Below are 14,734 nucleotides of genomic sequence, written 5' to 3'. Positions count from 1 at the left end.
AGAAGTTATGCGACAAATAAATCAACGTTGACTTCTGGTTTCACACAGGGTACCAACAGTGGTCTCCTGGGCGAAAGTCTGGTCTTTTAGACCCACCCATCCTCTCCGACGTCCTCCCTAAGTTTGCGTTTCTCTTATACCTCCTGGTTCACGATTACGTGGATTACATACAAATTGATTTTGTGGGATATAAACGAATTGCAGTGCATTACTTGTCGTAGGTATAGCTACAAACGGTGTATGAGAGCAGCCTGGAAAAGGCATATAAAGTACGACTAAACCTGCTATGACAAAGTCTGAAACAAGCAAAGTCAGGTTCTTTTCTCTGGCTCACCTCTTTGTCAAGGTATGAAAGAACGGCTTCAGTCTCATTCAATAATGCGACACTGCACTTCCCCCTGATAGGAAAAGAGAGAGAGAGAGAGAGAGAGAGAGAGAGAGAGAGAGAGAAAGAGAGAGAGAGAGAGAGTGAACAAGCACATTGTAAAACACAGATACAGGAAGTGAGCAGCACTTGATTTGTCAGTTCATGGCTGGATGAGTGACCATCCATGGGCACTGCCTGCAGATGAGATGCGGGGTCCAGTACCTGATGTGTGTCGCAGGTAGACTCTCATACTGCCGGGAGAGGAAGAGCTCTCTGTGACGAAGCTGGTGTTTCTGTTTTTCTGTTAGGTCTGTCTCTATCGGGCTCTCCTTCTCTTCTTCCAACTCCTCTGCAAAAAGGCACACGAGAGAAAACGATGATGTTATAAACTCATGTGACACAGAGGCAAGTTGAAGAAAATTGACACAAGAAACATGACGGTTGCTTACTCGTGACAGATCACAGACCAGCAGATTATCAAATGGTTTCATCTAAATTCATCCATTTATCTCTGAGATCTCATAAAACACCACTTAATGACATCTCATAACTGTGCCGTCTTCAGATCTAATACAATAGGCTGGTAAAATGTCTCTCGAGGGCTTTGCAATCACAAACTATTGCTGCCATCCATTAAAGATGCCGGAGCTATTATCCTCAGGACTGCTACGAGAAACTTAATGTTAACAACACAGTGTTCATCCATAAATACTGGATTAGCTGCAGCCCAGTCGGCACATAATGACATGCAGCAGATGAACATTTGAAGTCAGTGTTGCACAGTGAAGGCATATACTTATATAATAAATAAATAACCATCGGTCATTGGCAACTATCTCTTATAACACCAGTTGTTTTCATTCTCTAGTCTTGGCAGCTTCACATCCCCGTTAGAAAATCCTACAGAGCCTCAGATTCCTCTGTCCCCATATGTCACGCTTTTAAGCTGCCAGTATGCCTGTTCAGGTGTCCATCGGATGGTCGAATAGCTCCGGAAACCCCTGATATTCACACCCACTTCACACCGTGATTGGCCAGCTGTGCGTAGGTGAGAAAGGAGCCAACTTCTCTCTCTCAAGCTCTCTTTTTTTCATTCTTGACACGACTATTTTATGTAATTTTTCAGGTGAACAACCGAGTGCAACCCTATGAATGTCTTCCAGGAGAAAATGCTTGCCGTTATTCCCATATTTAAACGATATTACATCTCCTCCTCTTTAGGTCGGCCGGCTTTTCACCCCGCCTTCCAGTGTGGCTGTTTGTGCATTACCCGCCCCTAAGCTGCAACGTATAGTGTGCATTTCCACTGTCAGAGCTAAACTCTCAAAGCCCTGACACACCAAGCCGACGGTCGGACGTCGGTGAGCGTTTGTGTCAGAGACTTTTCGGCCGATTCAGCATGTTGAATTGCCGGCGGAGCTCGTCGGTGAGGGAAATCACTCTGATTGGCTGTTCAGCTGAAACGACTCAGTGCATGAGAAGAGAAACGGAAGAGAAGAAAGCAAGTAAATGAGTAAAGTCAAGAGGGCACACACAGAAGGCCCTTCTCATTTTTCATCTTCATCCTCATCTGATCATTCCAATTCACAGATATTTACACAACAACATGGCCATCTGGGGAAAAATGGGAAGAACACTGAACACTTTTGGACAGTGTTTTCATGAGGGCATTCATGGTGTGTAACTAGTTTCCACACAGAAAAAGTGACGGAAGTAGAAAGAGAGCTTGAGGGAGAAGTTCAAACCCTGCTTACTTTCTAACCTCTGCACACATGGCCAATCGTCTGATTGTCGGTTTCTGAAAGTAATAAAAACTTTCGGACACAGCCCCCCCATATTCCAACATCAGAGGGATTTCAGACGCTGTACGACCGTCCGACAAGCACTTCAGTTGAGGCATACTGATCCCCTCACCCCCCCCAATCAACTGAGCACTGTCTCTGATTGGTTCACCTTTTTTAAAAGTCTCTCTATGTTCAGATACAGTGTAACATAGTCTCATGTTGCTGTTCTTACTTTTATCCAACAGATAGCAGCCCCGCTGTTTCCTGATCTGTTCTCCGTCTCTACATTAGAGCTGTAATTACTGTGTAAAGACACAGCTAATGCAAACCGAAAGGGTTTTTTTTTTTTTTTGCTGCTGCTGCTGTTTCAAATTGAAAACTTTCCACTTGCAAACCACTGGAAGGCAATTACAGGAAGTCCATCTCTTATTTCTCACTGAGGTTAGTGACCAGTTGCTAAATTCATTACAGCAAGATAGCAGTGGATGAGTAAATGTATATATTCAAATACTGTAAGGTACGAATGGTAAAAGACGTTTTTTTCCCCAAATCAAATTTTTGGGTGTTTTGAGTGCCACAAATGCAATTCTTTTCACTACTATTGTGTTTTGGAGGGAGCAGCAGCAGCAATGTTCTTCTTATAATCTTGGCAAATCAAAACTATTTGCATGGCTTGATACTGATGAGGGTAGGTTGGAAAGTGTCTATTTTTTCCAGATAAATTGGCACATTAGCTACCTGTAGAGCTTGTGTTTGGCCCTCAGCTGTTTGACATTTGGCTGCAATAATTAATCAGCATGATAGACAAAACTCATTTTGCAAACAGGGCTCCAGAATAACTCCAGTAAGGGGCCGTGTCTAACAAAGCTTTTTTTTCCCCAGCTGACAACGGCAGGCTCTCTTCTGAAAACGCTCAGCTAGGAGCACTTTGGAGGCGCAGTGTTTTTTCAGCTGAGACGCTTTGGTTGCATCTGGTTGCTATGATACGTAATATCCACGGAAGTACACATGTCGCCACCGGTCGGCACAAGGTAGGGTGCTTGCTCCATACATAAAGGCTTGCTCTGGATGAGGAGAAGGCTGAAGCACGTAGGGATAGAGGACGGACCCGCCGGTCATGTGGGTTCATGAGATATTTTGTGGGCGAGGAAACATATCGGCGAATATGATTGTTCGGCTCAGATTCAGATCACAACATACTCATAATAATAATAATAATAATAAACACATTTGATCACGTATTTGTGGTAGGCTATTTGTCCCACCCCTTGTAAAAACAGTGACAGTGGCGAGCGCAGCGTTTTACCCAAAGTTGAAAATTTTTCAACACTCGGCGACCTAAAAAACTATAAGACAAACGTGCAGCACTAGGCGCAGAAAAGACGCTCGGCACCTCATCGCGCTGCTGGCATTTTTACCATAGCGTAAATATGTGGCGCTCCCATTGCAAAAACAAAACATTGTTGCTCCCTTCTGAAATTTAAACATTCAGAGCAACAGATTGATATTTTTGCATCTCAACTTGTAGATTTTTTTTTGTAGTTTGGTAATAAGTGCAGACATTTCAGCTTTGACTCCTACAAACTCTGCACGCTTTATTCTTGTAAATCAGATTCACTGCCCGTCCTTTTGTTTTCCTCCTGAACTAATCTGAGCCGTAAATTATGTTTTTTTTTTTTTTTTACAGTGTTAAGTGGCAGGCAGTGCTACATTTTATTGTTGTTTCTGTCTCTTCTGCCGAGCAGCTGGTAGACGACTGACTCCAAATAGCTTGTGGAATTGGCACCGTGCTGCGATGAGTGCATATGTCCCTGCATACTGTACGGTTTATATTTCTGTACTTAAGGTTGCTTGATGTTTACAGAGTCTTTGCCAAATGAGGAAAACTGGTTTTCCACAAACAGTTTGACCACACAAAGAGAGCAGTACTTAGCAACACAATACATTCCTGTCTTTCCTGTCAGTGCTGATTGTCAGTCACGTAAACTTTATAAACTGTTCTTCACCGGGTGTCCTGATGCTGACTCCTTATCTCAATCGTCCTCCTTAAAGTTGTATGATTGCTTTGGCAGAGGGGAGCTTTTAATTTCCACACGGAACAGGTGTTGGTGTGATAACAACAGTTTACTTTACTACATTCTTCTCCTCATACAGCCACACTCCAATTCTCTCCTCCCGGTAATAAGTAATTGAGAAATAAATGTGATATATACTATAAATAGTTGCACTCTGGAGCTGTGGTCGACATGAAAAGAAATAAATCATGTTGATGGTAAATATTACAATGTGCACAGGACGTGCTAAGTGGAAACGCAGCTGGAAATGTCTGCCTGACTGACATGCAGCAGAAAGCCCATAATGATATTTTCCCTCACTGAAGCTGGCTGTAAATATGAATGAAAACCCTACAGTTTCAGACTATTAAAAAATTAACAATTTTAATAATAGATTCATGATTTTAGTCATTTATCAAGTAAAGATGCAAACATTCGCCAATTCTCACTTCTCAAATATGAGGATTTGTTGTAGGGTTGCCCCCTCTTAGTCAATTATTCGACTAATCAGTCGTTTTGGTCTTGGTCGACTAAGATTTCTTTAGTTGGTAAGTCCTTTTTTATGCTTTTTTCATGCTGAATGACAAACTTATGAGCACATCTCTGGTAAACACAACATTTAAAGTGGTGCTTTTGTGTGATACTTTGTGGAGAAACTCAGTTTAACAGATCTGTCGATTAAATCAACTAATCAATTAGTCGACTAAATCGTATGAGTGTTACTCGACTAAGAATTGCTTCGACAGCACTAACTTGCCGCTTTTTTTCATATTGTGAATACATTTGAGCACGGCTGCAACTAATAATCAATTTCGTTAGACTAACCGACTAACCACAAGATATTCTATTTACAATAGAAAAGCAGAAAATCTCCACTTTTATGAAGCTCAAACCAGCAAATATTTACATTTTTGTATGAATTAGAAGAAAGGATTTGATGATCCAAATTGTTGCCAAATAGTTATCCGAGAACCAATACTTCGGTACCAAGTTGATGCCAAAATTCTAAAAATGTGAGGTACTTGTTTTTCTACAGTGCCACAGGTAGCGTAGGTACCGTCAGGGCTCGAGAGTAACGGCAATAGAAAATGTGTTTCGGATGCAGTAAACTCACTATCTACGCATCCAGGTCCTGCAAGAAGCTAACAGCTAATGTTAACAGGAGGTTCCATTGAGTTACATTATGATGCGTTCAGGCAGGACAAGAGCTAGTTTAAGTTAGCTTGTCAACGGTGCTGCTCCGTGCAGGACTGTGCTGCTTACTGACTGCTAATAGCTAACATTAACTAGCTCCCGTCCTGCTGATTTTAACATGGGATGTTCCATTGATCACATTATGATGTGTTCAGGCTCTATTCAGTAAAATGAGTATTGGGCGAAGGTAAATTTTAACGTCATCATGATGTGCTCAAATTTAAGATGTTTTCAGAGCAATATAAAATAGATAATAGAGAAGGAATTATGACCTGTTTAACTTCCTAACAAAAAATGATATGCAAATGGTAAAAAATAAGTGGATGTTGAAGTATCTGGGATTTATTGTTTTCTTTGTTTTTTACCGTGGTATCGAGCATTGTGGAATTTCACTGGTGTTGGCATCAACTACTAAATTTATGGTAGCCTGGCATCCCTATAATCGAGTTATTGTTTCAGCTCTACATTTGCGTTTGATGTTAAATATTATAAAGATTCTGAAGAAATTGTCTCCTACTACACTGAGTTGCTTGAAAGGGACTTTCATTCACACGTGACACCTGAACAACAAGTTTGTCCAAGTGTGTGACAGGAGTTGCTACTCACTTGCATGTTTGTCTGCGAGCTGGATGAGGCTGTGGGAGATGTCTCTCCTTCTGTAGAAACAAACCACCTTGGCCTCCACGTTCCCACTGGCCGTCTGAAACAGAGAGAGTAGAGGGATCCAGGTTGACTGAAAGTGTTGGCAACACCTCCTGGCACAAAACCTCTAATTTCCCAAGAGACCTTGGGCTCCTTTGTGTGCTCGTCAAGCTATGCTGCTATGACAGGCTGACCAGGGCGGGAACGCCGCTTTTGATCGGATGATTGATTGACTTGTCTAGCTGGATAATTAGGACGACAAGCTTAAAGACTCAGCCAGTATTAAATTCCGTGACTGATGGAGAGGGAATGGATGTGGGGGTATGAGGTTTGAGAAAACCGCTTCCAACTTCTGCTGCTTTTCTAGGGAGCTTGTAGGTAAGAGCTAGGGATGTCCATAATTAATCCTTTAACCGTTAACCGACATTAAGCATTTTAACCGATTAAAGCGATCGGTTAAAGCGGTTAAAAGAAATGTTAATAATTCATTCAAAAGCTGAGCGGCTCAGAGGAGCGGCTCGTCACTTTAAGGAGAAACACTGGTCCACCTTAACAGCCCACCTTAAGAGCAGGAGCCGGAGTTATAGGATACAGGAAGTCGGCTCCAGTCTCTGGCTCGCTTGAGCAGAGGGGAGGAGTTGTAGTTTCGTCGCATTTATTCACCGACAAATAAACTGTACACACACTGCTACACCTACGTTCACAGCTATAACGCCGCCACCAACAACCTCACACTCACCGCCAACACACGGTCTGATGGAAACTCGCTAAAGTTACGCAGACTACGTGTGCGGCGGCAAACCTCCGGCAATGCTAGAACTGCTAATGTAGCACAAATACACACACTGTTGGCCACTTGCTAAAGTTATGCCGGGCAGACAAAGTATCTTTATGCCGGGCAGACACACAGCTGACAACCTACTTAACTAAACTAAATGTGCGGTGGAGAATTTTACTGGGAAAGTGGCTCGCGAAACTACACGCAGCATCGTGGCTGCCAAGTTAACACTCCCGGACGGGTGAACTGGGGACTCCCATCAGCGAATATCTGTTGTGGTCCTGGAGCTGACACAAGGCACAAATCTGGTTGGTAAACGGTTAATAATCGGTTAACGAGGGTCGGTTATTGGTCAAGAAATGTTTTCAAAATGAGCATCCCTAGTAAGAGCAGATTGATGACAGTGAACAGGAACACCTCATAACATATTGTAATACAGTGCAACACCAACAAACTACAGCCACAAAAATGTCCACCAAGTTGCTTCAACCTCTTTCAACCTCAACAAGAAAAGAACATTATGAAGCCCCTTTTCCACTGGACAAAAAAAACCACAAACACCCACTAACATCTGGCATCTGTCTTCAGTGGGAAAGGTTACAATCAGCATTCATTCACAGCACAAATGACTGCAGTAGTCACAGGTATTTATCGTCCCCAGCTCCGATCGGCAGTGATGATAACATGACAACTGGGCGGATATAATAAATAAAATCAACAGGGATTTGGACAATTATAATAATCTCTTAATGTACAAAACATACAATTAATATGCTCTCCTCATAGCCACCACACTCCACTGACAGAATCAGTAATTTTACCTTAAAAACGCACTTCATTCAAACTCGACAGAAACAAAATAAAACTCATCAAACCCGTCTTTGTTGCCAACGTTACTTATAACCGATAGCGTTAATCGGTTAAACGGTTAATTATTAACATCCCTAGGTGTTACACTGCATCATGCTGCAGGGTGTTCCTGTTATTTTGTCTATACGTTTATCACTTATGATAACAACACTGTCTCCTGGGCGGATACTGACCAAGCTGACATCTTCCCACCCACACCATCTGATAATGGCATGCATTCATCTGACTATCTTGCAAATGCAACACAGGAAAGGCTTTTCTGACACGCCCGTTAAAGATGCTTGTGTCGTATTTAACCAAAAGTTTGGTCTGTTCTTAACTGACATATGTGACACACGTCTAGGAAATAACAGGAAGCACTATTACTGATCAAACATCGGCAGAAAAGACATCGTTGATTTTCAGAGCTGGTGTGAGCTGATGTTGGTACAAAGCTATCTGAGCTCCTGAAATGTTCATTACAACACACTCCAATAGGTGTGTCCTATGATATCAACGGCAGGTAGGAGACTGAGAAACACCTGTCCGGTTCAATCATATTACACTTTTAGTCACAAATTGCACACACACAACATTGCAAAATGGGGGGTGGGGATGTAAACAGCAAGGAATCCTAGCTATTCACCCTCAGGCATTAAACAGCATAAACACACACACAAAAAGTGACACACAAACACTTCAGTACCTTGTTGAGTTCTTCTATCCGCCGGATCAGGTATGGGTTACTGGAGGAGTTCTCAAAGAATACATAATCTGCAACAGAAAACACACACTGATCACTTCACTGTAACGATGGATTTGCCTTAGAAGCAGATGAATTAACCCCTCTCTGACGGTGTCAACAAAGCTTAACATTATAATCTTCCTAAATGTAGAATTTGTGGCAGATTTGTTGTATTGGATTGCATTAAATTGTATAGGTGTACTAATAAAGTGGCCAGGGAGTGTACATTTATCTACATATTGCAACCACTATCCCATTCCCAGCTCACTAAAAAGTACGCAGAGAAACAGGACACTGGTTTAGTAACATAGAGTAGTCTTTTCTGTCATTTTTTAAGTACTAGTGCAGTCCCCGTTCAAAACATGCCGGTTCAGAACGGGCTGAAAGTTTGGCCCGAAGTGTTGATGCTTTCATCTTTCTCGAGAACCGCTCATACAAACAACTTCAAACTCGACACTGAGCTTCCTCGGGTACTCAACAATACACCTGCCATGACATAGCTGCATCACACACACAAGTCGCGGCTACTCAAGGTCAGAAACACCACTGAAATACACTCTGGTTCACGGAAATAAACACCGGGAGCAGACTTTACCGTTCGGCAAGGTAGGTAACTGCTTGGGGCCCCCCCAAAAGCTATAGATTTATGATGTTTAGATATGAAAAATATTGAATTATGTTACTATTCTAACGCATTGTACCCTGAAACAACTTAGAAAAGGCCCCCAAAGCACTTAGTATTGCAGTACTATATTTACCTGACAGAGAAATGTTACTGGTTACCTTGCAGATTCAGATTTGACTCACAAAATATAACAAGTCAAATACAATGCATTATTATTCATTAAACTATCTAGCATCATATTAGAATTGAAAGCTCCACCTTGAACAGACATTACACAAATGTAAGTACATTGTGCTGATAATATCTCTTTCACTCTTAACTTGAAGTAAAACATTTGAATGCAGGACTTTTACTGTGCAGAATTAATAGTTTTACTTCAGAAAAAATGGCTTTGGGTAGGCCTACTTCTTCTACAATTGCCAATACCAGCATTCCCAGTTAGAGAGAGGGGGGAAAGTAAAGCAAGATGGCATTCGCCTGGGTCCCCCAAAACTCTAAATCCACCCCTGAAAAACACACCCAAGTCGCGGTTCCTCGCGGTTAGAAAAACACTTAGCAAAGGTAATTTCCAAATAGGCGTACTGAACGTGTGAAGTAGATCAGATGAGCAGTTCTCGAGATATGCAAAGGACATACGGACAGACAGACAGACAGACAGAGATTCCTTGCTTAATAGTTTGATACCATTGAGCAACTAATAGTTCAATAATACCATGGAGCCAAAACCAGAAGCATATCTGTGTAAATGTAAAGAAAATCGTGACTATCAGCAATTGTTACATCTAGAGGAAGAAGTTAAAAAAAAAAAAAGATGTGGGAAATCGATTCACCTATGTATCATGATTTTTTCCCCCCACGATTTGAAATAGATTTTTAATGCCAGAATCGATATATTTGCTTCATTTGAGTCTATGCGGAGGTAGAAGGAAGTTACCGCTTTTAATGTTGTAGTCTGAGTAACGTAACGTCATATCCGTTCCGTATCTGTCAACCAAAACAAACCGCAGCTGGCCGCAGCCAGCCAAAACAAAAAAGTAGAAAACGGCACGTGGATACGACCTGCACCGTCACATTTTAAATCCAAAGTGGTAAACACTACACATACAGTAAAGTATGGAAACACTTTGGGTTTCACACATTGGCAGGAAAAGCAGAGCTACACATCATGGCTAAAGAGCCAGCTGTCACTCTCATCTCCGTGGTCATTAACGCTACAACTGTAGAGCACCCATATACTGACATTTATGTTAAATGCATCCAAACGGCCCCGATGGAGCTGACCATGGATGTATAAAGAGAACGAAGCTGACGGGGAGAGCTAGCGACGGACTTGGCGAAGTTGATAGAAGTATACAGGGTGTTAACAAAGGGAACAGTATACACCAAATGCATATATGGAAATAAGATTGATTGGATTATATTCACCAGAAGTATAAAACATTACGTGTCCCTTATAAATTAAAAAGAAAATACCACTTATTTGTGAGGAAAATGAGAAAAAAAAAAATAATGCCTGACAATGACTGATATATTTAACTTCAGGACATCTCTGACTACATACATGCTGAAAATCTAACATTTTTCCTAAGTAAATGTCCCTAGTAGTGTATGATTTAATTTTTTTCCTTGGTCTACTGTTAAAAAAGTTAAAAATTGCAATAAATCGTAATATCGAATCGGCACCCAAGTATCACCATAGCATCGAATTGGGAGATAGGTATATCATCCCAGCCCTAATTAATCAACTGGGTAATTGTAATGAGAACGCACCACAAAAGAATAATTAAACAGGTCAAAGCAAAGGCAATTATATGTGTACTGCAAGGTCTTCACATCCTGTGAGACAGTCACCACACCGTTAAGATTTTGTAAGATAAATACATTGACAAGGATATATTTTTAGTCATATTTGCTTATTTTCCACTGCTCATCAAAAATAATCAGCATAAAAATGACTGCACCTAGTCTAGGGATACAGAAATCCAGCCTGATTCAACTCTACCTGAGCAGAAAATACAGTAACTTTGGAAAAGTTCAGTCCATGGCAAATGCTGCCTTCAAGTGCTGTCTGAAATGTTGTAACTACTATGCACCAGGCACATACACACAAGTCAGTGAAGAGGTAAATATTTCAGAGTTGACAAAGTTTGAATTTCAGTCAGTGCATATAAATATCACAGTTGTCTTACACTGGATTCAAAATATGTTTATCCCCATATTGTTTAGAGAGAATAAATTGCAACCCTTGACATGTATATTCTTCTCTTTAAATTGCACAAATTAAAACAAGCTATATGTATGTAGCTGCAACATTTCCAAAAGTCTATTTTCAAACCAGATTTTGTTATCATTTTATAAAGACAAAATGCAACCAACACGCTTTAAGTTAATGTTTGGAAACCTTTGTTGGAGTTTCTTGGACATCAAGGGGCACAGTCAAATTGAAACTGCTGAGTGTTGCTGAGTGTTGTTGTTGAAATTGTTGTGTGTTGTTGTGTAATATTTTTTTTCTCTGTTCTTCTCTGAGGTATTTATTTATTTTGTCTTATCTTTCATTTTATTTGTTTTCTTTGTTTAGATATGTGAAATGCATGCAATTTCATGTCTCTCTCTTTCTTTGAAATTCTGAATAAACATTTCATTTAATCATTTAATTATTAATATTGTTAGTCTGTCTGTATGTGTGTATATATGTATAAATGTAAAATTCAATAAAAATATTGTTTAAAAAACAACAACAAGCTTTTAAAGTTCTGGGACCTGGCGTTTCCAAAGAGCACTTGAAGGCAGCAGGAGAACTGCAGCTTAAGGTGACCATATGGACAACAAACTGATATACATTGATACATTGATATATTGCCAATAATATAGTATAATAAGATGCGTAATGCTTATTTAAGTGATGTATCAAGCATCTATAACATGTACTCTTAATCACAGCATTAATGTAGATTGGAAATACGTGTGAATAAAAGGTGTATAATCAAACACAACACAGCCACGCAATGAATCCAGACAATTATTAAGAATTCAAGTACACTGCTAAAAACAAGCTAAGTGATTAGCCAATTTAAGATAATTAATTAAGATTGTGAATGCAGTTAGACAGTGTATAGAGTATAGTGTATATGTACAGTGTATAGAGCATATTTGTCATGTCTCTCTTTCTTTGAAATTCTGACTAAACATTTCATTGTATAATTTAATTATTAATATGGTTAGTCTGTCTGTATGTATGTATATATGTAAAATTCAATAAATAAAAACAAAAAACAAGCTTTTAAAGTTTTGTGAACTGCAGTTTCCAAAGAGCACTTGAATGCAGCTTAAGGTGACCATATGGACAACAAACTGATATACCTTTACATTGATATGTCACCAATAATATACTATAATAAGATGCTTAATGCTTATTTAAGTGATGTGCCAAGCATCTATAACATGTACTCTTAATCACAGCGTTAATGTAGATTGGAAATACGTGTGAATTAAAGGTTTAATCAAATCAAACAGCGACGCCATGAATGCAGACAATTATTATGAATTCCAGTACACTAGTAGCTAACAAGCTAAGCTAGCTAAGTGATTAACCAATTTGCTAATTAATTAATTAAGTTTGTGAATGCAGCTGGATAGTGTACATAGCATAGTGTATATGTGAAGTGTATAGAGCAATTCCTAGTGTCTAATGTTACCAAGACTCTCTTAATAGATGCTTTCCTCCTAATGTAAAACGAGCTAATGCTAATCAGTGATGCTAACGCTTAGCTAATGATGCTAACAGTTAGCTAAATAAGGACTCGTACTAAATGGCTGCATGCCAGAAGAGGCAAATACAAAAGGCAGCCTCAGACAGCCTGTGGTAACATTTTAACAACCTTTACAACACACATGTCTAGACGAGAAGTCCCAAAGTGTGTCCATTCGCCTGTCCTCGGTTAAACTGTCCCCAAATGTCCCCAAAAAAGGTGTCCAACAATATAGAAATATGTTTACATTGTGAGCTAGTTAGCATGCTAGCTGCTGCTGTTGCTGTGGCCACAGACAGCGAACAGAGGCCTGACCCATTTTGAATCCCAAATATTTAGCAATTATCACCTTCCTGCTCCAGTTTAAAGCATCTCTGAGTGTGTAGGAGCAGTTTAACTATAAGATGCACATTAGTAAACACAATAAAGAAGCCGCATTAATGCTTTCAGTGAAGATGTAAAGATGTGATTGTTTGATCAGTTTGATTAAAACACATTGACTGACATTACATACCTCCGACCCGGTACATGTTGGCCGCCATTTCTCTCTCTCTGCCCTCCCGGAGTGGTAACGTGAACCATAAACTACAGAGGAAATGTAGAATAAATTACAGTAAAAAAGGTAAAAAGGTGAGATCAGACGTCGAGACTCCGGATGTGTTGTAGATGTGTTTTTTTTGTTGGTTAAATGAGCCCCCCCTCCTCTTCCTCCTCTCCTCCTCCTGTAAAGGATTCACACACAGCAGCAGCAGCTCCGTTTACACCGTTTACAACCAGACAGAGCTGAACTCACAGCAGCCAAAAGAAAAGAGGTCCGATCAACCCGAAACAACCACCAACCACCAAACCTGCGACTGGTGACGTAGAGAGAGAGGGGACGCGCACGCGCGCACACACACATACACAGACACACGAGCACAGACTCGCACACACACACGCGCACTGTTACCTTTACAAATTTTACCTATACTTTATATTAATTAGTCTATATTATTATTCATAGTAGTAGTAGTAGCAGTAGCAGAAGTAGTAGTATTGTTTTTATTAGTATTATTACTACTACTACTACTAGTAGTAGTATTGATATTATTTGTATTATTATTATTATCATTATTATTATCATCATCATTATTATTAGTAGTAGTAGTAGTAGAAGTAGGAGCAGCAGTAGTTGTCGTAGTAGTAGCATTTTTATTATTATTAGTAGTAGTAGTAGCAGCAGTAGTAGTAGTAGTAGTATTGATATTGTTATTATTATTATTATTATTATTATTATTTTTAGTATTAGTAATGGTAGTAGCAGAAGTAGTAGTAGTCGTAGTAGTAGTAGTATTGTTTTTATTATTATTATTACTACTACTAATAGTAGTAGTAGTAGTAGTATTGATATTGTTTGTATTATTATTATCATCATTATTATTATTATTATTATTATTAGTAGTAGTAGTAGTAGAAGTAGCAGCAGTAGTAGCAGTAGTTCTCGTAGTAGTAGTGTTTTTATTCTTATTATTAGTAGTAGTATTGATATTGTTTTTATCATTATTATTATTAGTAGTACTAGTAGTAGAAGTAGTAGTAGTAGCAGTAGTTGTCGTAGTAGTAGTGTGTGTATTATTATTAGTAGTAGTAACAGTCGTAGTAGTAGTAGTAGTAGTATTGATATTGTTTTTATTATAATTACTACTACTAGCAGTAGTAGTAGTATTGATATTGTTTTTATTATTATTATTATTATTAGTATCGTTTTTATTAGTAGTAGTAGTAGTATTGTTTTTTATTATTAGTAGTAGTATTGATTATGTTTTCATCATTATTGTTATTATTTGTAGTATTAGTATTGATATTGTTTTTTATAGTATGTTGAAAAAATATTAAAAAAAAGTTATAGTATACAGTAGTATATTGAAACAAGTCATGGTATAGTATGTACAAAAAAAGTCATAGTAT

At 39.3% G+C, this 14,734-nt stretch overlaps 1 protein-coding gene across 2 annotated transcripts in view; it reads right to left on the bottom strand.

Moving 5' to 3' along the window:
* The window catches only part of mta3 (metastasis associated 1 family, member 3), a 32,249-nt gene extending 18,577 nt beyond the window's left edge, over window positions 1–13,672 (bottom strand). The window contains exons 1-5 of one of the 2 annotated variants that reach the window (XM_037754018.1): window positions 13,302–13,672; window positions 8,375–8,442; window positions 6,006–6,099; window positions 590–716; window positions 335–398 (exon numbers count right to left, since the gene is read on the bottom strand). In XM_037754018.1, the coding sequence (XP_037609946.1) occupies window positions 335–398; window positions 590–716; window positions 6,006–6,099; window positions 8,375–8,442; window positions 13,302–13,329 (381 nt within the window). In that variant the 5' untranslated portion in view covers window positions 13,330–13,672. The remainder of the gene's footprint in view (window positions 1–334; window positions 399–589; window positions 717–6,005; window positions 6,100–8,374; window positions 8,443–13,301) is intronic. The other variant, XM_037754017.1, reaches the window with a different exon arrangement.
* Between the last annotated feature and the right edge of the window lie 1,062 nt (window positions 13,673–14,734).

Source organism: Sebastes umbrosus, chromosome 20, assembly GCF_015220745.1.
Source record: "Sebastes umbrosus isolate fSebUmb1 chromosome 20, fSebUmb1.pri, whole genome shotgun sequence".
NCBI lineage: Eukaryota > Metazoa > Chordata > Actinopteri > Perciformes > Sebastidae > Sebastes > Sebastes umbrosus.
This window is presented reverse-complemented; position numbering and strand designations above follow the sequence as displayed.